Genomic DNA, 24,688 nt, shown 5'->3' with positions numbered 1-24,688 from the left:
TAAAGTGAGAATTACCAAAAGTCAGGGTGAATTAGACTTTCAAAAATATATGAAAAGCAAATAAAAAAGATTCTTCATCGCCATAAACAAAAGACAATAAAGAAAAGGACTGTAGAGCTATGGAATAAAAAGTGCAGAGGAATGGAAGATAATCTTGGCAAAATATAAATTGCACTTTGCTACTGATCTGAAGTGAATGCTTTGCCTCAGATTTTAATGAGTACATTGACTGATCATGGGAGCAAAGTCAGTTTAGACAACAGCAGGAGTGTGGGGCAAAGCATCATTCAGAACAAGGACAGAACAGAACTCAAGAAAATTAATGCAAGACCCTGCATCTTCTCCACCCCATTTCTGAAAGGAACTCATGTGTGAGCTCATGGATCTACTGCCAGGTGGCTGGAGAGGAGCAAATTTCACACCCATCACTAAAGTGATGGGTAATTTCAGCAGTGGAGTTTTTATGGCCCATCATCATGACATCCAGGCCTGAAGAACACATATAAACCAGCAGCAAGTATAATCTAGGTCAAAATTGAAATTCCTAACTTCTTCATTTAATTCATCTTTTCCAAATGTAATTGATTGATTATTCCATTAGCCAAATATTCGCAACAGAATCTACAAACTAAACCTTAAGAGCTCCAGTATTTAATGTTTTTAATAAGACATACACTGTCCATGTATTAAAGCTATACTACTTCTGCTTTACAATTTCATACATAAAGAATTTTACAAGAGTTACTTAATTGTCAGCGCTTCCTTTTTTTTTTTTTTTTTTTTTTGTCAGCAAGTATCATTTATCATGAAATAAGTCATACGGCAGCACTACACTTACAAGTCTCAGTCAAATCTGAACTAACTGCAGAGGAAATCATAATGGCAAAATTATTTTGCAGGACAATTCTTCACATTTACCTTCCTCATTTAATTTAAAAGGATATTTCCTGGTTCTAGATAATAAATCCATTTATTGAGCAGGGAATAGCAGCATTAGGTGCTGAAATCACCATTTTGAGCTAAAAATAGCTCCCATTGCTGAAAGATCATTTCTGCTTTTTGCTATGCCAGTTTCAATTTCTACCATGTAGCAGAACAGCCCAGATTTGCTGAGAAATTCTGTTCTGAGACCTTTGACTCTCTGAACTGTGAAGCTGGCTGTGGTTGCTGTCTTTTCTGTAAGCAGAAACCTGAGAAGCGGGGCAAGTAAGTCAAAATGAAAATGGAGGAGCAGGGCCAGGTTGGCAACAGTAGGGATGAGTGCTTTTGTTTTGAAATGAAGTGAAAAAATGCCTTGAAAGTCATGTCTTCTCTATGCCTACACTGGCTCTGCAGCAACTTTCTTTCCTGTTCTTTTTGTAACAACTGGGGAAGACACTAAGACAGTGCTCCTCCTCACAGCACACTAGTTTTTACTTTTCACAGTGACATAGCAGAGATGCAGAGCATTAGCATTAATATAACTTTTACATAAATATTAACAAAGAGTGAGCACGATCCGTTCCTGCTCGGTGGGTGGAGGGCTGGTAAAGGCAGCTTTAATTCCCTACTCAAATCTCAGTTTTTCTTGGCAATGCCTCTCCTGTAAGTTGGCTACTCTAAATGACTTTGTTGCCACAGGCCCCTATGGATCATTCCAGCTGCTCAAAATAGCTGTTCAAAGTGAGAAAACCTCTACACAAGAACTATTCCCTAGGGAGAAATTTCAAGAAGTCTACAGTCCCTATGTGCTACTGGGAAAGTGTCAAGAGACTGGCTAAGAAAACAGAATTCATCATTGTCCTTTCCATACCAAAAAAAAAAAAATTCATACTTTTTCATCTTTCTTTCTGAACTTATTTGTTGACACCAAGCTTTACCCATTCAAGAATATGGGTAAGAGGGAGTTAGCTTCACACTAACTCTGTGAGCTCTATGCTCTGCAGCTGGTTATAGCAATGAAAATGGGGAGCAGCTTCAGCACCATACAGGCTTGCATTCTGTTTCTGACTGCCCCAAAGCTCTGTTTAGCTCTCTTTTGGTAGGCAAAAACTCTGAACCACTCTGACTGTTGGGCTTCGTAACACCTAACAATTAAAAAAAAAAAAAAAAAAAGGTTACAATAGTCACAACAGGTTTTTTGTAACACAGAATTTCCTCCTGCACACAGGGGAATGTACCTAGCCAGTTACAGCCTGTTGTGCCAGCAGATTACTACAAAAGAACAAGATCATAAACAATTTTTGGCCCTGTGTCTCACAATCATATGATGATATCTGAGCCTTCCCGTCTTCCCAAGCTATTCTTCCTCCAGATTAAATGCCTGATTAATGTTATCAAAACAATTTCAAAACTGGTCTAGTTAAATTAGTGCAACCCCTTTGAATGGATATTTTCAAACCTGTTGGTTCTTCAGCTCCTGTCCTGCCCTTTATCTCTGGGTAATCTCAGTTGTAAACATAAATTCAGCAAACATCTTTCCAACACTGACTCACAGAACCTCCCCCTAATCCAAAACAATCTCCTTCTGTCCTTCCTGAAACCTCAGCCTGTCCCTCAGACAATACTTTGTTCATGTCTAGTTGTCAGTCAAGTTCAAAAAAGAGCTTTCACTGTTTCCCTCCTTTCCCTCCTCCACCTGTTTTTTGTGTATCTGTCAGCAATCCAGACTCCTGTGAAGGAAGGCCTGCAGCCTTCAGCATTAATACAAATCTCTTTTTAGGTGATCTGGCTTCAAATATACAACATCACCCTGCTACTTTTCCAACACATCAGAAAAAATACTATTTCATCTTACTCAGTGTTGAGATCATTTCCCTCCTCATGTCAGCTGGTGACACTGAGCTGTATTGTTCCTTTTTAAACATTCAAACAAATACTTCATGTGGTTTCATAGGTTATCCATCCCACTGAGAAGCTTCCCAGAAATAAAAAAAGAATGTGTTTCTTTTTTTTTTTTTTTTTTAATCTTGTCCTCCTCTGAAATGTCTCAGAAGCATTTTTACAGGCAATTGGTGTACCTTAAAACCATGGGACAGCAGTCAGATCTAGTGGGTTAGGGCCACTCTGATTGTAGCGAACTCTGTCTGGTAGCAAGTGCCAAGTCCTGAACTGGAAAAGTCAGAAAAAGAACAAATTGAGGGGGCAGAACTGTTAAGACTTCAGGAAATGATGAAGTTTGTGAGCACGTGGTCCAAGACATGCTATGAGACCACACCATAGTCAAGATCAGGAAGTCAGAAACTCCATACGAGACAGACTCCATAACAAGAAAAAGATATATCTGGCTGGAGCAATGTCACACAGATCACTTGTAAACAGCAAGTAGGATCAAACACCTGACTAAAAACTACAGAGAATATTACATCAACAGAAGACAGAATTAGGAACTAGTACTGCACCTAGAAAGAAGGATGGGTAGACTAGTATTAAAAGTAAATGTGGAATACGGCTGGACTGAGTCCACAAACACTCAGATGTATTGCTATTAGCACTTTAAGCAGATTTAATCCATTGTGAGTACTGAAACTAGTGGTCCCGCACTCCCCATCCATAATTTCATGTGCATGCCCAAGCACAGCTTCTTATTTATACCAATACAAGCATCTATGTAGCTGGGACATGAACTAGCTTGGGAAACTGATGCCAATTACAGCTTATCACAATTAAAAACGATTAACCATCATTAAAACTAAGTAGGCAGCATTAAACTTGATGCAGTCCACTACACAGCCATGCAAGTGGTTGTACTAGCACAAGGAAGGAGGCAGCATGGAGGTACAGACAAACGGCTGAGAAATTAAAACCTTTTTATTTAGAGTTGTTACAGCTCACACTAAGTTAATAAAAACCAGTGAAGCCCCAGCACTGGAGAACACGATTCTCTGCCAGCTATTAAGGTTGTGCCATGGGAGCATACAGCGGCAACCAGCTACCTAGGGAATGATTCACGTCCAGCTGCCTTGGCAATGACTCACTGGCTCAGTGACTCACTCCTCCGCTGGTGGACAGAGCCCACTGCCTATTATGCCGTCCGATACTGTCTCACTGTCTCCTAGTAGGGACTCATTCATGTGTCCCCAGCCATCTGCTGCTGCCTGTCCCAGGTAGTGCAAGTACCGTAGGCTCATCGGGGAAGACGGGATTTTCTGTTCTTCATTTGGTCAGTTGCGAGCCTTTCCGCAGACTACGGAGTATTGCAACACTGAGTTTATAATGTGTAATAGTATCGCTAAAAAATGCTTTAGGCGACCATTGATCTATGTGGTTTTCAACAATTTCTTCTAAATATTAGGGAAAGAGTCGCAGGTTATGAAGTAATGACCCGCGCACACAGATCCGCGGTCCCTCCAGTGTGCGCCCACAGACGAACATGCCCTGCCCGGTCACTCGCTCCTTGTGCCGCACACCCGCGTACCAGTCACTCCCCATTTCTCGGTCACACACGCTGGGGTCCTGGAAGGGGCAAAGGGAACGGGAACTACGCCTGAACGCTCGGCTGAGCTCCTCTTACGAGCGAGGGAAGAGCCTTGCGGCGGGCGCAGCGGGAAGGAGCGCTGGGTGCGGGCGCAGCGCTCCCGCCGCGGCCCCGGAAGAGCCGGAATTCTCGGGCTCGCCCCTCGCTACGCGCCGAATGGTTTCGGGGGATGCTCCCCCGCCGTCTCTAGGCCACGTTCAGCCCTGCTTCCCCTGGCACGGTTCCCTGCCGACCACAGTTCGTGCTTCCCACCCATGTTAGGGGCGGCGTGGTCCGACCCCGGTGCCACACCGCGGCCCCGAGCGCTGCCCCAGCGCCGCCGCCGCCGCCCGCGCTCCATCTCCCGCTCCCCGCGGTCCGGCGGGCGGGAGGGCTGCAGCGGGAGGGGCCAGAGGAACCGGCATATGCCTCGACGGGCGTCGCCGCCACCCTATGGGAAGCGGAGAAGGGCGGGCCGGAGCGGCGGACGACCAATGTGCAGCGCGGCCCGGCGTGATGCGCCTACCTGCGGGAGTATAAAGGCGGCTGCGTGCGCACTGGCTTCTCGCTTACACAGTATGGCCGGCGACATTAGCTAGCGCTCGCTCAACGCTCTTCTCTGTAACAGGGGAACACACGGACTACAAGGAACCGAACCGCATCGCCCGCCTGCACCCCCGCTCGGACTGTAACCCGCTCACACACGCTCACGCCGCATCCGCCGCCGCGCACTCTGGGTGATTTTCACCCGTTTAAAAAAAATCTCCTTCCTTCTTCTACTTATTCCTCTATTATTTTTTTCTTTTTTTTTTTTTTTAATTAATATTACACAAATCCCCCAGAAGGTGAAACCCGCCCAGGACGGACTGGGACCCGGCGGCGGCAGCAGCAGCGCGGCCCGTGCAGCAGCAGCGAACGGTGGCGGCCGGGGGCGGCAGTTTGGTTGCCGTTTAATTTCTGTGGTTGTTGGTTGCCGAGTTGTCTCACCATGAAGGAGAGCGGTGCACACTTCTTCGAAGGGACCGAGAAGCTGTTGGAGGTGTGGTTCGCCCGGCAGCAGCCCGCGCAGCAGGAGCCGCACCAGAGCAAGGGGTCCGGCGACCTCCGCACCATACCCAGGTCCGCGAACGGCCGGGGCGGGGTGGGGTCGGAGCGGGGAGAGGCGGTGGCGGGGGCAGCGCTGCCCGTGGGGGGCGGCCGGCGGGGCGGGAGGGTCCCTGAATGGCCCGGGTGTGGCTGCGCTTTGGGGGGCGATGGCGGCCGCGCCGGGGGAAGGCAGGTTCCGGGGTGGCCGTCGGTGGGGGCTGGGCTCCCGTGCTATCGGCCGCCTTCCCGCTCCCCCGGTGACAGCCCCAGCATCTCCCCGCCGGGGGTGACCTTCCGCCGCCCTCCAGAGACCCCCGGGCGGGGAGGCTCCCCTCGTCCCGGCGGGCGGGAGGTGGCGGTGCCGGGGACGGAAGCCATTCCGCGCCGCCACCTCGTGCAGCCCCGCGCGGTTCCCGCTGGCAACATGTGGCGGCGGCGGAGCGCAGCGTGGAGCCGGGCGTGTGCCGCGCCGGCCGGGAGCGCCGCGGGGGGAGCGGGCGCGGTGTCGCAGTGCTGCTGGTGGCCGGGGCACGGCAGCGGCGCCCACCGCTCTGCGGCGGCTCGTCCCGCTCCTGCGGCCGGTTTCGGGATGAGAGGGCTCGGGAAATCCCTGCCGTACTGCGGAGAGCGGGGGCTCAGGAATCTCCCTCCCCGTTAGTGCGAGCTGGAAAGGGAGATCCCTGTGGCTGTCGTGGCGAAGGTTGATGGCTCCCTCTCACATGGCCGGTGTGGCGGCGACCTCCGGCACTGCGTAGCCGGACAGGTCCATAGAGCGGCTCTCGCAGAGAGAAGCAGGCGGTACCCGGGGACCTTCCCGTGTCTCCCAGCGGTGCGATGGGCACCAGAGCGAGGGAGGCACGGGGAAAGGAGTGCCCCCTCCTCCCCTAGCAGAAGTGTGGCTGGAGCCGCGGTTTACACGTGAGTGTCCTGGCCGCGCTCCCGGCCGCGCCGCCGCTCCCGTCGCTCTCCCCCATTGAGGAGCCGAGGCCAATGGGAGCGGGACGCCGCGGAGGGCCGGGCCGCGCCCGTCACCCAATGGGCATGTGGGGAATGCGCTGGCGCCGCGCTCGGCGCCGCCTGCGGCGAGGGAAGGAAGGCCCGGGGCCCGCTCCGCGCCGCTCCGCTCCCGGCGCACGTGTTCGGCACCGGCTGCCGCCGCTCCCCGCCCGCCGCACAGGAATGTGCCCGCGCCGCCTTTGTTAGCGCAGGAGCCGATGGCCACCTGCCGGCACACGGGGCGGCTCTGGAGCCGTGCTGGGCATGGGGCTACTGTACTGCAGATTGCCAGTGCTGTGGTTTGGAGGATAGCGTAGAAACGCTGGAGCTAGGTGATCTCAAAGGCCCCTTTCCAATCCAGACCATTCTAGGATTCTATGGAATACTTAGACTTCTGACTGTGAGGGTTTAGCTGTAGATGAACAAAAAAGAGTGTTCTGGAAGTGTCAGAAAATGGTACCTGCAAGCTTGAAGTACAAAGCAAAATCTGCAGAACTATGGACGAGCTTGCAGTTACAATAAAAATGGCATATAGGTGGGATCAGCTGACATAGTTGCAAAAGGTAAGCTTGTGCTAAGCAAACAGGGCAAATCTGAAGGTTATACTCATGTGAGTAGTTCACCTTCAATATGGTCAGCTGTTCAGATTCGAGTGGTTGCTGGAGGCTCTCAGTGTGTCCAGGTCTGCTTGTGCATATCACTGTTGCCCAATGGTCTCTTGTCAGAGTTTGATCAAGAAAGCTTGTCATAGTGTATTCAATATTTGGAATATGCTGATGATCTCCATTCAGCGATGTGTCCTATTTGTCTTTTCCTTTGTTTTGGTATTTCTCAGGAAATTTCCCATGTATATATGTATTGGTAGAATTAGCTATTCACAGATCTGAACTGGCAGTGAGCAGATAACTGCCTTTTTTAAAAAGTAATGAATGGCCCATGTGTGTGTATGTCTGAATGCTCATGGTTAGTGGAAGCTTCATTTCTGCTGTACCAGAAGCACTACAGAATACATTTTTACCTCTGATCTGTTGGTTGTTGAGGTAATTTGTGTAACTTTGACTTGTGAAGCTATTTAGACCTTTCTGAATAATGTACTTAACATGGAAATAATCAAATGTGATTTTATAGCTCTTGGAGGCTTAGTAGTGTAGCAGGTACAGGGTAACAGCTTGTATAGGTAATGTCCAGGCAATCCTGGAAGGAAAAATCCTAGCTGAAATACTTGCAGATGATGTGAGCTACTTAGGTGCTGGAGGAGTCCTGTAGTGTTTGACTTAAAATGTGAAAGATTCCAAAAGTACTCGTTTGACTTTGTGCTAATATGCAGATGTAGTTTAGAGATGGCATTCTGCAAATGCTTTCCTCACTGACACATTCATACTCTCTGGTGTTCCATTTGTGAGCTCAGACTCGTTGTTGCAAAACTGCAAACTTAACTTTTAAACCCAGAGCATTTAATGTAATTGCAGTGTGAGTGCTGGGATAGTTCCTTTGTGTGGTTCGGATAAGGCTGTAAAGTTTTAATAGAGTGGATAAAAACTGTTAACTGTTGAACGTGTGGTCTTTAACACAGTGTCAGTGCTGTGAGCAGGCTTTGAACACTTTTGTGTTAATTGGCTCTTAATACAGCATGCTAATCTAAGGTGCTTGCTTTCTTTGGTAGGAAACCATGATGTGTCTGAAAGTGTTTCTAGTATGAAATAACCTTGTATGAACATTTTCTTTTGGAAAACTGTCAGAATTAAATTACCTGTTACAGCTGATAGATGCAAATGAAAGTCCTGAATACAAAGTATCCTGCTATGCTAATTTTATAAAGGTGATTGAACGAGCTAGTTTATGTTGAGCAGAACCTGAAATCAAAGCTGAAACTGTAGAACAATAGCTAAATTAGAATCAAGTTGCAAACCAGTTGAGCTTGCCTTTTGTATTGTAATACCTGCTTAGTAGTGAAATGTGAACCATTCATCTACTGAATGACTAAGCTGGTGTTCAAAGCTAAAAATTTCCATGTTGTGCATGCTTGTTAGGGATTAGGTATTTTAAAGTCTTTGCTGGATATAATCAGCAAGAAAGTTCTTGAGCTGATGCAACTAAGACTTATTTTCCACATTTTTTCCCTCCTATGGGCAAACCTGCTTTCTGGGTAAAAGTTTGGCTTATGTGTAATGTGTTTCAGAAAAGATCTTTGTCATTTTAATGCAGTCAATAAAGATCCCAACTAAAAAGTATGGCATTTGAGCTTTACTTTGTTGTTAAGTTTTGGGGTGGTTTTGCTCACTTGTTAACAAATTATGCAGAAAGGTCTTGTGGTTGAAATAGTTACTAGCAAGCATCTCAATATGCCTACCCTGCTTATATCCAGTAGTGAAATGAAGTTAATGCTTTTGTGGTCCCAAAATAATTTGCTTTAATTTTATTGCTTGTTCTCACCATGCTTTGTAAAGCATGATTTTTTTTTTTCTAAAAAAATAGCCTTAGACTATTTATGGAAAACAGAGGGTTTGGTAAAAACATTATCAACTTGCTGCAAGCCCTGGATTTCCATGGTGACTATGTAGTGCATTCACTATCCCCAGAGTAAAATAAGCTGTTTATTCCTTCAGATGATGTGCAGCTATGCATTTTCCATCTCGAGGGCTATCAGGATCTTGAATGCACAGAAGTTTGAAACCATAAATAAAAGATGCCAATGTTAAAAGCTCGTATCTCAAGCATTCAACCCTGAGGAATACTTTAAAATTGAGCTTATTTATGGACTTTTAATCTGCTTCCTATTTGTCTATATTATGTGGAAACACAAGCTGGAGAAAACTGCAGCAATGAGCAGTATGAGGTGACACTGATACAACATTCTGATCCTGTGCTACATGAAAGCTCCCAAGCTCTGAGACACTCAAGGATTTGATAGGTGTCCTGTAAATCCTTGCTGTGTGCTGCACCCTGTAGCCTGAGTCTGCTTACTGCTGCAGTGCTGTTGCACCTCTGCCCCTTCCCCCAGTCCTGGGCAGTGTTACCTGCCTGTTTCCTCAAACACTGAAGGTACAAGGAAGCTGGCCATGAGCCCTGCTCTGCTCCTACTCCTGCAGTGCTTTGGAACAAAACTGAAGGGACTCCGGAAAGAAGGCAGGGCTGTGCTAAGATAAGGGCTTCTGTCCCCGTGTACTTGTGGAGCTTTTTTTTTGTGCAATGCAAGTTTATCTGGAGAACTTTATGTAAGAGTGTAGTCTTCCCCTTATCAGAATGGATATTAATCAATTAGATTTTAGATCTGGTTCAAAACTATGGGTAAAATGCTTTCTTGTAACTCAAAACTGTAACTAAAGAATGGTTTCACACAGTGGAAACAAGCCCTTTTATTCTCACTTCTACTGATTCTGATACTGCTTGCAGGAAGTGAAGACTTGTATTGAAGACTTTCTGACATTTTCTACCTTATCATTTAAAGTGCTGAAGCATTTGGGTAGTCACTGTCTGGCAAAGGTGTGGGCCCTTAATGAGACTCTGTAGAAAATAAATGAGCAGCTATTGGTGTATTCCTTAAAGGGCTTTCCTAATGGTTGTTTGCTCAGCCAGGAGAATGGGAAGACTTGGGGCTTTTGGTAGATACTTGCTGCCTTACAGTGTGTTCCTTCTGGAGAAAATTACACTCAAATGTTGAATGTTGCTTGTAAGTCCTGCTGTGCCTTCTGAGGCTCGTGCTTCCTCAAACACTTTGGATGTCCTTGGATATGAGAGACTTGGGAATACCCATTGAGTGTCTTTGGATGTAAAGGATGGAGTCCCCATTCCATGTAACTGCAATAGCAGTGTAAGGCCCACAAGAGGAGAAATATGCAGCCTTCAGAGCCCCAGCTGTGGCCATCTTTGTGCCATTGCTGAAATATCTTGGTTTCATTTGGGAGTGACACTCCAAGTAGTTGGCTTGTGACTTTCTAGGTAAGAAGGATTTTGTGAGCAGTATTGCATAGAATCAATTTCAGTGTGGATGCAATTTTCCACCCAGGTGCCTGTCTCTCAAGATGAAATGCATGTCCCTGGAAGGCTTCTTAGGTTTAGGATTAGGGAGATGTGGACAGTCTCTCTGTATATCTGTGCTCAGAGCACATAGAGGGTGTGACACTTTTGTGCACCCCACAGATACTGCCTATGTAAACTTATCGAGTTGCAAGGGCCTTAGCCTAAACTCAGGCTGTGTAAGTGGTTCAAGGTAACCTATCTTAAACAGCAATTTTTAAATTATGTTATATTTCTAAGAGGAGGTAATTCATGTGCAGCTGTCTGCAGAGAAATACATGAGCTGCTGAGGGGTGCTTTAAAATACTTGTGACTTTTGTATAGTTTGTACTGTTCCTGCCTGTTTTGGGATGCTTGAAAACAATGTTCCAGCTCTGCTGACACTCATGTTTAGCCAGCTTTCGTGTGTCTTGGCTGTATCTTGGCCTCTGTGTAGGCAGTTTAGACAGAGTTCTAGTCTGTCTGGATCATGGTATTGGTAGGAATTTGCCTATTTAACTTGCTAATGAGGTAACTGATCCCTATATGGCTCCTAAAAACACTTAGTGGGTAACAGGTGAGGGGCTAAAAGATTGTTATGCAGTTGAATGCTTGACATTAGAACAAGGTTTTACATAGTCAAGATTAAAAGTCTTATTAATTATGATACTATAGAATTGTCAGCTGTTCTATTCTAATGAAAAGCTATGCAAGAGTATGTATATAGCTTAAGCTGTCTTTAGGAGTTCCATGATTTATTTCCTAAGAATTCCTGCCCTACTGCAATACAGCTTCACAGTGCTGTCTGGCTGCCTTAGCAAGTTCCTGTTGCTCTGTGTGTGTGTATGGTGATGTGCTTGAGGAGGCTGTTGGTTGCTGATAGGAATGAGTTCTTGATGTAGTTCTTAATCTCATCAAATTGCTGTTAGCACATTCCCAGTTGGCCTGAAACAGCAGTATTGTGCCTGGTATGCTTGACTCTTGTTAAAGAATGTGTTTTACCCCTGAAGGTAAAGGCTCAGAAGAGGCCAATAACTTGAGCGTGCAAAAGCGTGGTTTTATCTGTCAAGGAAAACTTCCTTCTGAAATAAAGGAGCAGATATGATGCTTTGGAACTTGGTTGAGAGGAGCTATTGACTATTCATGAAGCATGCCTCCTACAATTAAGCTACTTCTCAGTTATAATAACTCTTCCCTACTGACATACCTGGTTGGCAGTTTGAATGGAAGTTATTTGTACTCTGGTAGCAAGTCTGTTGATAAGGCACTAAATATTGCAACACAGGTATAGGAGTAATTTGTTAAACTTGATTTTTTTTTTTCCCTTTTGGGATGTTCTGCTAGTCAGAACCATTCAAACAAGGACAATTCTTCACACTTGAGTAGATGTATTCCATTTTCATTTGCTATTCTCTGAGAAGGTGCAGTCATTTAAGGTGCATTGTGCTTGCCCATTCAAGAAACTAATTTGACTCTGGATAAGTAGCAGTTATTTGAAAATTTGGAAAGGGGATCTTAAAACTTTGGAATGAAATGGTTAGTGAGCCCACATAAGTGAGAAGTCAATCTCAAATTGGTGTCTGCAGGTCTGCTGCAGAACTTGCTTCCAGTGAGAGTGTCAATGACTCTCATGGGTCATATTCTACTATGCTTGAGTATAGGAAAGCAGTTTCCAAACTGGCATTGTTCAGATGTCTGGCTATGGGAAATAATTTAGGAAATAGTAATGCCTTGCAGATTGATCATTGAAGGGGGAATTTTGAAGAGCAGAAGTTCATGATGGCTCTTCATTGAGAATCAGTCTTACTTGGATACCCTTTTTCAGTGTCAGGCTTTGCTTCCAAGTTAAAACTTAGCTATGAAGTTAGTAGTGTTCTCAAATACTTGAATTGCTAACTTAGTGATTTTTTACTTATTATTGAATAGCTGCAATGCAGTGATAATCATTGAAATACTACTTACTTTTAAGGTTGGTTTTGTTTCTTCATTCAAGTGTGAGTAACTATTGGTTGTCTCAACTAATGGCAATTATATGGATCAAAAAAAAAAGAGGGAAGAAATGAAGAGTTAGACTTGTAGTGAACTTAATCTACTTGGTACAAAGTAGTCCCAGATGTTCTTCCTTAGCTGTGCTTTAAACAATAGAACATGCCAAATACTAAGGTCATCTTGTTCAAATAGATTATGTTGGCTCAAATCCAGCCTTTCTTTAGTTTTCTGCGCTTAGCTTTAAAATGCAGACAGATACAGGCCAGTATCCCTGCAGAACTTCTCCCTAATGTGGCAACCCTTTGTTAGACTACATATGCTTCTAGAGCAAGCCTAGCATCCTGTCTGTTTCAAAATTGTAGGGTTTTTCCTTAGTGCTGCTCTAGACAGATCAAATTATGAGCTGGCCCTTTATTTCTGTAAAGGCTGAACACAACATTTAGTGCATGCTTAGCTATGGTTTCTGTAGTACGATAGTGAGGGCTTGAGCAAAGCTGTGATACGCGAAGGTCTTGTGCAACTGCAGATTTCAGCCATGGTACCAACATACCAGCTGTGTACCAACAAGCATTACAGGACTTCCTTTGTGTTGTGGGCTTTGCACTTAACACACAATAGTGCACTGTTGGTTCTGTACTGACCCCTCACTGAACTACCAAACTTATTACATCTTCCTCTGCTAATATGTGTCTGGAGTGTGGAAAGACATTTCCCTGAAATGCCTGCACAGAACTGCACTACAGTGATACCTAAAGAAAAAGTGTCACCTGCCTGCAGAAGGCTGAGATTTTGACTGTCTGACTGGATAAGAAGCTTGTGAAGGCTGAGACGTATGCTCTTGCAAAGCCTAAGATAGTTACGTGCCTATTAATACTTGGACAAGTACAAAATCAGATTTGTAGTAATGTACAAATGGGGTTAGTACAGCTCAGCATCAGGGAACTCTTCCTCACCTTTCCCAACTGCAATGTCAGACTCTGGGTGTTTATTTAATGGCAGATAAGAGGTCGGTAGGGATGCTGGAATGGTTTGAACAATCGAATACATTACCTAGTTCAATTTACAGGAAGAGTGACTGGCAAACTTAGGCCAAACTTAGGTGTGCTGTAGCCAGAGAAAACTAAATCCTATAGTACTCTTACTAGCAAAATTGTATGGTTTTCTGGAAGCATTTAAAAGATAGTCTATATTATAACTATTTTACTCTTTGCATTTACCAGCCTTTTTAAGGTGAGCAGCCACTTACATTTTCATGTACATTTGAGTTTTAGGAACAGCGCTAACTCCAGTCAATGACATAAGTATAGAGCTGAATAAATGTGTGGGACTTGAGCTGAGCACTCAAAATAACCTTTTTAATTTGATGTGGAGATTTGAGTGTCTGTGCTGTCATGTCTGTTTGCAGAAAAGTATTTTGTCAAGGGTCACTAACTGGAGTAAACATCACTTTGATTTTAAGTATCCAGTTATATCACTGAATTTCTAAATTAATCAGATGTGCATTGATCATGAGGGTTTTTTAAATTGATAGGACTTTCTTAATCTCTGTTCTGGTTGAATCATATATATAAATATTACTATTCTGATGTACTTTAAATGGGAAAGTCCTCAAGTATTACTAAAGGTACAGAATTTGTTTCAAAAGGCATTCTCCTGAATGAATGAATCAATTGAGGGAGAAGTTAAGGCATTTATTTGCTGACTGTTTAGAAAGGCTAAAGAATATGTGGATGTTTTAATTATACATATAACAGAATCTGAAACTTCAGTTTCATGAACAGACCAGTTTTCTAAGGGGAAACACTGGTGGCTGCAGGAGAAAGTGTGTTGGGGGAATTAACAGTGGGTGCTCAGTCCTGGCACACAGCCACAGACAGGGCTTTTGCAGTGTCAGTAAAGGGTGAGAGGTCTGCCTCCTGAAGAAGGATTAGGCTGACAGTTTTATATGGGCAAGCTGAGCTTGGTGATGAAAAATTGGCAAATTTTTTGTGCTTCTAGCTCCTGCAGTTATTCCAGCTCTACTGATGGGCAGCATAGTTCTATGCTGGGTTAGTAAATCTCTTGGATAATGACATCTCTGAGGACAAGAGCCAGCACAAACCTGCAGGTGGAATATGCTGTGGGCAGGGAGAAGTAGGACAGCTGGCAGTCTTGTAATTTTGTGACGTCAGGAAGCTGTATCTGTTCCTGTCTTATTTATAGCAAAATAGACTACATTGAATTCTACTAATCTGGTGTAGACACAAGACTGAAGTGACAACCAAAGTAGTTTTTTTGCAAGTCCATCATTTCTGTTGAGTACTTGAAAGTCTTTTGGCTTAATTTGAGCCCTTCTTTTTTGGTTGCTTTTTTTTTAGACTCTTGGTAGAAGGAGTAATATTAGTAAAGAATTGAAGTATTAAGCTTCTACCACCACACCAAACTCTAGTACCATAGCTACAGTTTGCACTGTATGAAGGAATTCTGTGATCCTGGTTGGTCAAAGAGGAATTCAGGCCATTGAAATCTATTAGTTTTTAGCTTTTCAGTTAAATTATGAACTTGACTCTAAACTGGTCAATTAAAACATCTTAATGATAACTTACTGGTTTATTACTGTAGTAGTTGCCAATGACTACTGTGGTAGAAGTGCACAGAGGTTCAACCTAAAGCATACCTTAAGTTGCCAACATGTGGGACGCAGGATTTAAGGTTATCCTGACTCACCTGGTTAGAAGCTTGAGGTTCCACATGCAGCAGATCATGGTAACAGATTTTGAGGACTACTGAGACATCAAGAGCAAAGAATGGAGTATTACTGTATTGTGAGAGTTAGTCCCTGTATGAAAACTCTTCCCATTTTGTGCTCTCCGATCCAGTAACTCGCGACTCTGGTCGTGTTTGGGCTTTTTACCAAGGGCTCCAGCAAGCTTTGGTTTGTTTAATCTGTTGTTTGTGCTCTTCTGTAATTTCTTGACAGGATTGAGTGGGACAAACTTCTGGAGAATGTGCATTGTTTGATCATAAGTGTGACAAAAACTGACAAGCAGGAAGCTTATGTACTCAGGTAAGGCAGTGGCTCATTCTTTTAGTCCCTGGGAGGGAAAAAAGTGAAAGCTGTCGTATGTGATTCGCTTGGCTGAGAATCCAGTCTTGGGTTGATGGCTACAACTTGCAGGGATCTCCTGCTCAGAGGTGCTGTTTCTTCATAGTTGTGTTTCTCTTTTCCTTTAACCAAAAGGATGGACAGAGCTGTGGTGGCATCACTTAATTTTGTCCATGGGTAAATAAGTGTCCCCAGTACAGAATTTCAATATTACTTCAGCAGAATAGGCTATAGGTGTCACTTAGAGATCAGCAAAAAAACCTTATTGGTAGATCAGCCTTAATTGGACATAATACAATCAAGTGGAACAACTCTTGCAGCTGACCTAGGGCTATCTGTAAAACTGTAGCTTTCCTGGAACCCTGGAATTTTTGTTATGTGTGCTATTTTTGCCATGTGTTTTTCATCTTGCAAAATACTTTCTTGGTTTTTGTACATGAACTTTACAGACACATTTGACATTCTCTGGTTTACTTCAGATTACAAATACTGAAGTTTTTGTACTCTAAAAGACTGCCTTGAGGGCTAGGTTGTGCTAAGAGCAACATAGTCAAAGAAACTGTGTTCAAGTCTTGTTTCTTCAAGCTTCATGTATTTAAAACAAAATTCTGGGAAGAGTAACAAATTGCACTGCATCCTGGATGAATTTTAACCTTGATTTTGAATTTGTAAACAGCATTCCAAATCGAGTTACTTGAGCTAATTTTTACTCCCATTGTTCAGTTACCTGATGAAAAGATACTTGTTTAGCGTGCTTGAATGTTCTGGATGTGGTATCAATACCTACCTCCAATTCAGCTGGGCTGTAGTTAAGTATCTGACTTAGTTTATATATAGTTAATTTCTATATCTTACTTATGAGGCATATCATATAGCTCTGCCTGTGTACCCACTTCACAGCCATGTTTGTATTTCTCAGGTAGTTTGAGGGTGTCTAATGTGTCTTTTCCTGTAGAGTGACAGCTCTGTTATATCATGCTTGGAGCAGGTGTTTGTTTTGGAATTTGTAACAGCTCTCAAATGTTAGCTGCATTCTATGGATTTGATCTATTTGCTAAATATGTTTGTGCCATATGTGAGTGTTCACTTAGAGTAATGCATTTGGTTGGGATAAGGACCAAGACCTAACAACTCCCTCCTGGTTTGTTTTATGTAAAGCACTTAATATATTCTTAACACCTCTTTTACAGTGAGAGTAGCATGTTTGTCTCCAAGAGACGTTTCATTTTGAAGACGTGTGGTACCACCCTCTTACTGCAAGCACTGGTTCCCCTGTTGGAGCTTGCTAGGGAGTACAGTGGGTTTGACTCAATTCAGGTAAGGTGTCAGAACCTTGGAATGTACAAAAAGCTTTTTGCTGCTATTTCAAATTCACTCTTTCTATTAAATATTCTGAAACTTGGATATTTATGTGTGCTTCCCATAATGGGAAGACTGTAATGCAAGATTGCTCTGCTGCAGCAGTTGCCCTTTTGTTTGTCTCTTGGTGGGTGCTAAATAACAAATGCTGTTGAGCTGAGTTACTTAAGAGTAACTGTGCCTATGCTGTCTAATGGAAAACAAGTTTGTAAGTAGGCTGTCTCCTGAAGCTTAGAAATTCAGATAGGAATAACCCTGTGCTTCTGAAATGGGAATACAGGTAGCAGTGTTTTGACAATGAGAACACTCATGAACATAAAGTTCATGATAAATGCTTGCATTTTTCTAAATTCTTGGATTCAAGGTGGGTGGGTAACACTGAATACCTAAGATGCACCTTTATTTTTTCAGAGCTTCTTTTATTCACGTAAGAATTTCATGAAGCCTTCCCACCAGGAGTACCCACATAGGAATTTCCAGGAAGAAGTAGAGTTTCTTAATGAAATTTTCCCAAGTAAGTTGATGAATCTTCAGCAAAGTTGGGTGAAGGGTTGATGTTAAGTGAGAAGTGATGAGCAGTGCAATAGGTACAGGCTGCCAGGCCAAGAATTCAGCAGTCCTTGCATGAAAGTCAAAAGCTATAAATACTTATTCTCTGGATTTCTGATACTAGCTTGCCAAGATCAAAATTTAAATTACACTAAGCTTGACATTTAGCACCTTGTCTAAACTGGGGTCATCTTCAGACTGCCAATCACTCTGCAGAATTCTGAAAGCCATATTAAAAAGCTAGGATAGTAATTTAAAGTAAGTAATACTCTGAAGAAAAATGTGGGCTTTTCTCAGGGAAGTTACTATGCTAAAACCTGAATTTAAGCATTTAATACAGTTTAAGACTACAAGAAGAATCTTAAATTTTAAAGTGACAGGTTTTTGAAGGAACATAGAAGCTGTGGTAGTTATCTGAGTTACTTGAAAATAAATGATAATCATAAATGCATTTAATAGAGGCTTTAAGAGTACCAGGGTTTCTCTCTGTGCATAGCTATACTGTAATATCAATTTCCTGATTGTAGCCTCTTAGCTGGGGTGTCCAGACCCACTTCTGAGGAAGCTTGCTTTTCTAATTATTAACTTTGCATCCCTGAAGTTAAATGCATGGTTATTTGATACAGCTGCTGACTGCATCAGTGAACTTCAATGGGGTTCTGTGAAAGGTCCCTGTCTTTAAATAGAAATAAATATAATATTTTACATTAATGTTCAGCTGTGGTATGTTAACTGGAAGCTTTTTGTCTTATCTAGATGGAGCAGCTTATTGCATGGGGCGTATGAACTCTGATTGCTGGTATGTATGTGAGGAGTTTGAAGTCTTTACAGTAGAACTTGGTGCTGTCAATATGTGTTACATGCTTGATTTGTGCTTTTTGTAGGTACCTGTACACCCTGGATTTCCCAGAGAGTCGGATATCCAATCAGCCTGATCAGACACTGGAAATTCTGATGAGTGAGCTTGACCCAGTAGTTATGGACCAGTTCTACATGAAAGATGGTGTTACTGCAAATGATGTCACTCGTGTATGTTTGCTTGAAAACTGAACATTTTGGGAAATGGTGGAAATTGGGCAACAAAATGCTTTATTCACTTAACTTTTAATACAAGGTTTATTTTGTGGTAGGAGAGATGCCGTAGAAAGGTTAATACTTTGGGAGGAAAATGGATTTAACCCAAGAGTATTTTGGGGACTATAACTTCATGTGTTCAGTGCCCTTCCTTCAGTGAAAACAACAATATGCAGTGCTTTGGGTGATGGGAAGCTTTTACTCTGAGGAATGTAGGAGTAGGAACAAAACCACAATTTGAGTAACTTTCAAGGATGTAGAGTACAAGGAGTAAGGCTTAGACTGGAGATAAGGAAAGCAAAGGTTAAGTAGGTATCAAAATCAGGGTTAAATCAGGGAGCCATTTGGATGAGAGGAAGGGCAGATTTGGGGTCTAAGCATACCTTGATGGGTTTGCCTCCTTTATCCAGATGGGGAAGTCATGTGACATGAACAAGTTTTCCTGACAAGTACACTGACTTCGTCTTGTTTTCCATCTTAGGCTTTGATTCTCACACTGTATTTGCTATTGAGATTTGGCTGTAGCTCAGGTACTGTGTGGTAAATCAAAACACTTCGGATTGCACTTCTTCCAAGGGTATAAACTAGTCTATCCTTACTCTGGCATAAATGTAAACAGCCTTCACTTCGTGGATAGTGGTTGAAGAGAAGCTCCGCTTTCCATTTCAGCAGCAAAAGCAAATATGTTTAGGAGTTCTAAGCTGTTTCCTTGTCTTGGATGGGTGCAGCTGGGCTCTGTAAGAGGCAGTGTGATAGCTTGCCTGCAGCTTGTCACTGCCATTGATACAGTGACAAGGTCATCTACAGTGGTACATGTAATCAGACTGACTTGTAATTGGATGAATTCTGGTGTTCTCTTTGCTAAATATATGTTCATTCTGCCTTTGAGGTAAATCTAAACAAGTGTTATAAGGATGCATGATAAACAGAATTGTTTAACTTTGTTCCAGATGAGTGGAATTCGTGACCTGATACCAGGTTCTGTTATTGATGCTACAATGTTCAATCCTTGTGGGTATTCAATGAATGGGATGAAATCGGATGTAAGTTTTACACTCATTAATAATTAGCATTGGTAAATAAAAAGAAATAAATATTTGGGGGTAATAATACCCTTTTTTTTTTTTTTTTTCAGGGAACTTACTGGACTATTCACATCACTCCAGAACCAGAGTTTTCTTATGTTAGTTTTGAAACAAACATAAGTCAGACCTCTTATGATGACCTGATTAGAAAAGTTGTAGAGGTTTTCAAGCCAGGAAAATTTGTGACAACCCTCTTTGTTAATCAGGTGAGTTTTCTTGCATTAGCTGATGAAATACATATAGACACAAATGAAGCAAGGCTAGAGATTTTTACTGGAGATTAACAGTTTAGTTTGCCTCTATAGTTGAGGGGTAGTTTCTTTGGAAAGTAAAAATACTCTTAAGTTGTGCTATGGCATGTACTAAATCTGATCTTCAGAAGACTTCTGAAACAGTAAGATGCAGCATCTCAGTCCCAGAATTCTACTGACATCTTATGTAGTTCTGTATAGGCATCATTTCTTGCCTTGGCATTTTTCTGGATTTGCCTGCAACTATCAGTTGTAGAACACCTGCTCTTAATAGTGTCGCTCTCAGGTAATCATAGAACCACAAAATGATTTGGGTTGGAAGGGACCTTAAAGATAGTCTATTTGTAACCCCCTGCCATGGGCAGGGACACTTTCCAGTAGACCAGGTTGCTCAGAGCCCCATCCAACCTGACCTTGAACACTGACAGGGGATGGGACATCCACAGCTTCTCTGGGCAACCTGTTCCAGTGTCTCGCCACCCTCACAATGAAGATTTTTTTTTTTTTTCCCTAATATGTAGTTTAAATCCACCCTCTTGCAATTTAAATCTGCTACCACTTGTTCTACCACTACCTGCTCTGGCAAAAAGTTCCTCTCCAGCTCTTGCCAGTACCCTTTAGGTACTGGAAGGTGCTTTAAGGTCTCCCCGGACCCTTCTCTTCTCCAGGCTGAACAACCCCAGTTCTGTCAGCCTGTGTCCATAGGAGAGGTGCTCCACCCCCCGCAAGTGTTCACAGAACAGCAGTACTGTATGTAGGGAGCAGAACCACTGCTTGAGAATGAAGCTTTCTGCACCACTGTCAGGAAGAGTTTCAAAACATGTTAAGTAAGAACATATATGAAATACAGTGTGCTAATCCATCTCTAAATAACAGTTTTAAAAGTAACTTTCCCTTTTTTTTTTTTTTGTTTTCTAGAGCTCTAAATGTCGCACAGTGTTTTCCTCTGCCCAGAAGATTGAGGGGTTTAAGCGTCTTGATCACCAGATTGCCCAATTCAGTGATTATAATTTTGTTTTTACCAGTTTTACAAAAAATCGCCAGCAACAGCACAGTTGATTAAGAATGAAGAAAAAGCGCAAAAAGAAATCCCATATAGAAGGTGGTGGTTGCTTTCTAGTTAATGATTCAGGGGGCCATGCTTTCCACTCCCACCACCTTGTAGTTGTGGAAAGCCCTAGGTGTAATCATAGTATAACCATTTTGAATTGTATGCATTATTATATCAAGGAGTTAGATATCTTGCATGAATGCTCTCTTCTGTGTTTAGGTACTCTATGCCACTCTTGCTGTGAAATTGAAGTGCATGTAGAAAATTCTTACTGTATGAAACTTTACAACACTTGTAAAAATGATTCAGGTAGAATTACACACAGTATAGTTTTTCTCCAAGTATCACCAAAAATTCCCCACAGACAAGGCTTTCGTCCTCATTAGACTTCAGCCTCAACCTACTCACTGTGGACAGTTCTCTCTTAAATTGTCACACTTTTTTTTTTTAATCTATGTTGTGATTTCAGTCTAAAACAGTTTTTGATTAACTTCTATGATTTCTAATGAAACTGATTCCTAATTAACACTTTCATGTTTGGAGAAAGTTTCTTAAAACAGTTACAAATTGTTTTGCTACTACAGGTGGTGGTTGATTTATTTTTAAATCAGACTGACTTTTCATGCTCTAATAAGGCTTCTAGGAATTTGCTCAGCTCTACCATAGAACTGGGCTAATGCATTGGTCTTTCACTTTTAGTAACTCGGGTATCGGTACTAGTGCAGGCTAAATTTTGTCTCACCTTAATGGTCATTTGTCTGTCCACATCCCCGAGCTGTCACACCGCTACGCGATGGCAGAATTTGATGAAGGTCCGAGACTTGACAGGGGAAGAGCTGAGCCAGGCTTCAAGTGCTTTGGCGTAATTGTGTGACAGCTTTGCAAAGTGCAAGTTGATATTGGCAGCGGGCATTTTCTGTCCTAATCACCTGTTATGTCAGAACAGGGAGCTCCTGAGCCCTGGCAGGTAGGGCTAGTGGAGGAGTGGAATTTGCCAGTCTGGGTGCGTTGATTGCTTTGGATTATTCTCAGTAAAACCTGTGACCTGCCACTTCGGACTGTAAAGAGTGCTTCTAAACTGGTCCAGTGTCACTTCATTTTGTTGTTCCAAGCAAAGCTAATGCCTCTGTCTTGTGACAGTCCTGTGACATTGTTGTGCATGTGACTTATGTTGTACTTGATTGTTGTGACTTCATCTGTTTTTTCCTCCTAATTGCTAAGGTGGTTCCTCTTACTGTGACTTGAGGGCATTAAGTAAGGGTATAGAACAAGAACTGTCTGGGACACCTGGACAGAAGTGAAGAAGAATACTATTCATGGAGCATGAATAAGTGTGTAATTCAAAGTCACTTGACTTAATGAGTATTGACTAAAATGCAGGCTTTGAAAAGTTGGCACACTTTCAGCTATGTTTGTTTGCAAATACTGGGATTTTAACAGCTGTGAGACCAGCATGTCAACAACAAAATTGAAATTATTTTTCCCCTCTTGTCCTTGCAATGTTTTGACTCTTTCTGGTTTGATGCAATGGTTCTTTTGTTCCTTCTGTATTTATAAATGAAGCACTTTTTCAGTGCTTCTAAACTAAAGTCTGCTTGGTTAGAAATCAAGTGGTTGGAACATTTTGATTTTTTTTTTTTTTTAAGCATATTATTGATGTTCTTTACCAATGTTATCAATTACATGCTGTAAATGGCACTAATGCTTTTTGGTGTTAATATTGAGGACCAATATTTCAGTGGGGTTTTATTTGTTCTTGCATTGTCCCAATTGTTCTGACTTTTTTTGGCTTGAGGTCCATTAAGTAAACTGAAGATCCATTTTTGAGTAATACTGAAAGAATGCATCTTACAAAAAGAAGCATAAGCCTCGTCTATGAAAAGCTGTTGAATGGGTTATTGAACTATCTGGGTGATCAGGATGGGGGGAGTACGGTGTTTATAATTTCTGTGGTGTTAGACTTTGATCATTTAAAAATATCTGTACCACAACTTAACGCTTCAATAAAAGTTTGCTTAAATTGTTTGTAGTGATGATCTAGCAATTCTATCCTTCACTCTTCATTTTTTATGGTACCAAATGGTTTAATTCTGAAATAGATTTGTGTCCTTACTGTCCTAATTTGCACTGCTCCTGTAGGGGATGCATCTCAACACACTGGCAGTTGAAAATGAGGCAGCATGTGAAATGAAGCCAAGTGAAAATGTTATGCTGTTTTTGAAACTAAAACTGTTTCTCTAAATGAACTCAAAAATTTGTCTACATTTAACCTGTATCTTTTTCTTGAGCATTAAATATTCTAAATAGCCTTCTGAATTAAGACAACTGCTTCTAAGTAACAAACTGGCATACATTTATGCACTTAAGCTTCGACTGGCTTTGAGAGTTCAAGGTGAGATTTATCTCTTAAGGTAAAGTAGGCAGGTATGTAATCTAGATAGCAACCTAGACCAGAAGCTAGAGGCTAGCAATGTCCGTGCTAAGCAGATGCAGCCAGCATGATTGAAAGTTCATTGAAAGAGCACAAGGCAGTTCTGTGCCTGAGCACTCTCATGCCCTTTCAACATGGGGCAGAAAAGGAAATGCTGACACCAGTGCTGGTACCGAGCCACTTGAACAGGCACTAAAAACCAGTGTTTTTCAATCCTAGAACTTTACTGTGGTGTGTTGATGCCAAAGAGATGACACTGCTGTGGTACTTATCTGGGTGGGATGACTCTAGAAACTCTACTGGCTGTCAGTCTGGCTGCTGCTTTGGTGGTGCAGGATAATGTGTTGGCTGAAATGTTGAAGCTTGCCAGCTGGGATTGTGTAAACTCAGGTTTCCCTTGTGATAATCCCAAAAGCAATGCCACCAATATCTAAATGCACAAGGCTTGGACATAATGCTGAGGATATGCTCCCAAGGTGTGGAGTTCTCCCAAGCTATTTCAAGTTAACTGTTCCATTTTCTTCTATTGCTTGTTATACACTGTACTTAAAATACTGCTGTTACATTTTAAAAAATTAAGCAGGCCCTAGAGAGTCTTGTTTCTGCAGCTGCCCAAAAGCCATATCTTTATATAAATTTTACATTCTCTATAACATGCTTAGTTCTGTCTTTGGCAACTGCCATTAATTTTAAATATATGTGTACAAGTGAAATATGTACAGTCACTTTTAGGAGCAAGACCAGACACATGAATACCAACCATAAGCTCAGCATTTTTCATTCCTGGATTAGCCAGAACATGAACGCACATTTTTGTATCGTGTAATTCCTAATGCGGGCACTTCACCTAATCCTTAACTCTAAATTATGTCATTTATAGCCTTGCTGTTATTTTCCACACATCTTTTTCTAGTTTATATTTATCCTCTCAGTCCATCACTCTAAATTATTCTTAAATACTGATATTTCAAAATAGCATGTAAGGCACATGGGCTAAGTGGGCAGATGCCCATTTAAAGACAGGGAATCACAGAATTATTTGGGTTGGAAGGCACCTTAAAGATCATCTGATTCCAACCCCCCTGCCATGGGCAGAGACCCCTCACACTAGACTGACTTGCTCCAAGCTCTTTCCAGCCTGGCCTTGAACACTTATAGGGATGAGGCATCCTCAGCTTCTCTGGGCAACCTGTTCCAGTGTCTCACCACCCTTGCAGTAAAGAATTTCTTCCTAATACCTAATCTACACCTTTGCTTGCTCAGTTTTCAGCCTTTCCCCCTTGTCCTGTTACTACATGCTT

General features: G+C 42.5%; 1 protein-coding gene across 1 annotated transcript; it reads left to right on the top strand.

The window, feature by feature from the left end:
- The first annotated feature begins 4,980 nt into the window (after positions 1–4,980).
- On the top strand, positions 4,981–22,981 carry AMD1 (adenosylmethionine decarboxylase 1). Its single transcript, XM_053939069.1, has 9 exons — positions 4,981–5,554; positions 15,462–15,548; positions 16,778–16,904; positions 17,358–17,460; positions 18,252–18,294; positions 18,380–18,524; positions 19,520–19,612; positions 19,705–19,860; positions 20,824–22,981. Exons 1-9 carry the CDS (start codon positions 5,424–5,426, stop codon positions 20,962–20,964), a joined length of 1,026 nt encoding a protein of 341 aa, XP_053795044.1. The 5' UTR covers positions 4,981–5,423; the 3' UTR covers positions 20,965–22,981.
- Positions 22,982–24,688: the final 1,707 nt, after the last annotated feature.

The sequence above is a fragment of the Vidua chalybeata genome, chromosome 3, assembly GCF_026979565.1.
Source record: "Vidua chalybeata isolate OUT-0048 chromosome 3, bVidCha1 merged haplotype, whole genome shotgun sequence".
In the NCBI taxonomy this organism is placed as follows: domain Eukaryota; kingdom Metazoa; phylum Chordata; class Aves; order Passeriformes; family Viduidae; genus Vidua; species Vidua chalybeata.
The sequence above is the reverse complement of the archived record's forward strand: the minus strand, read 5'-3'. Positions and strand labels throughout refer to the sequence as shown.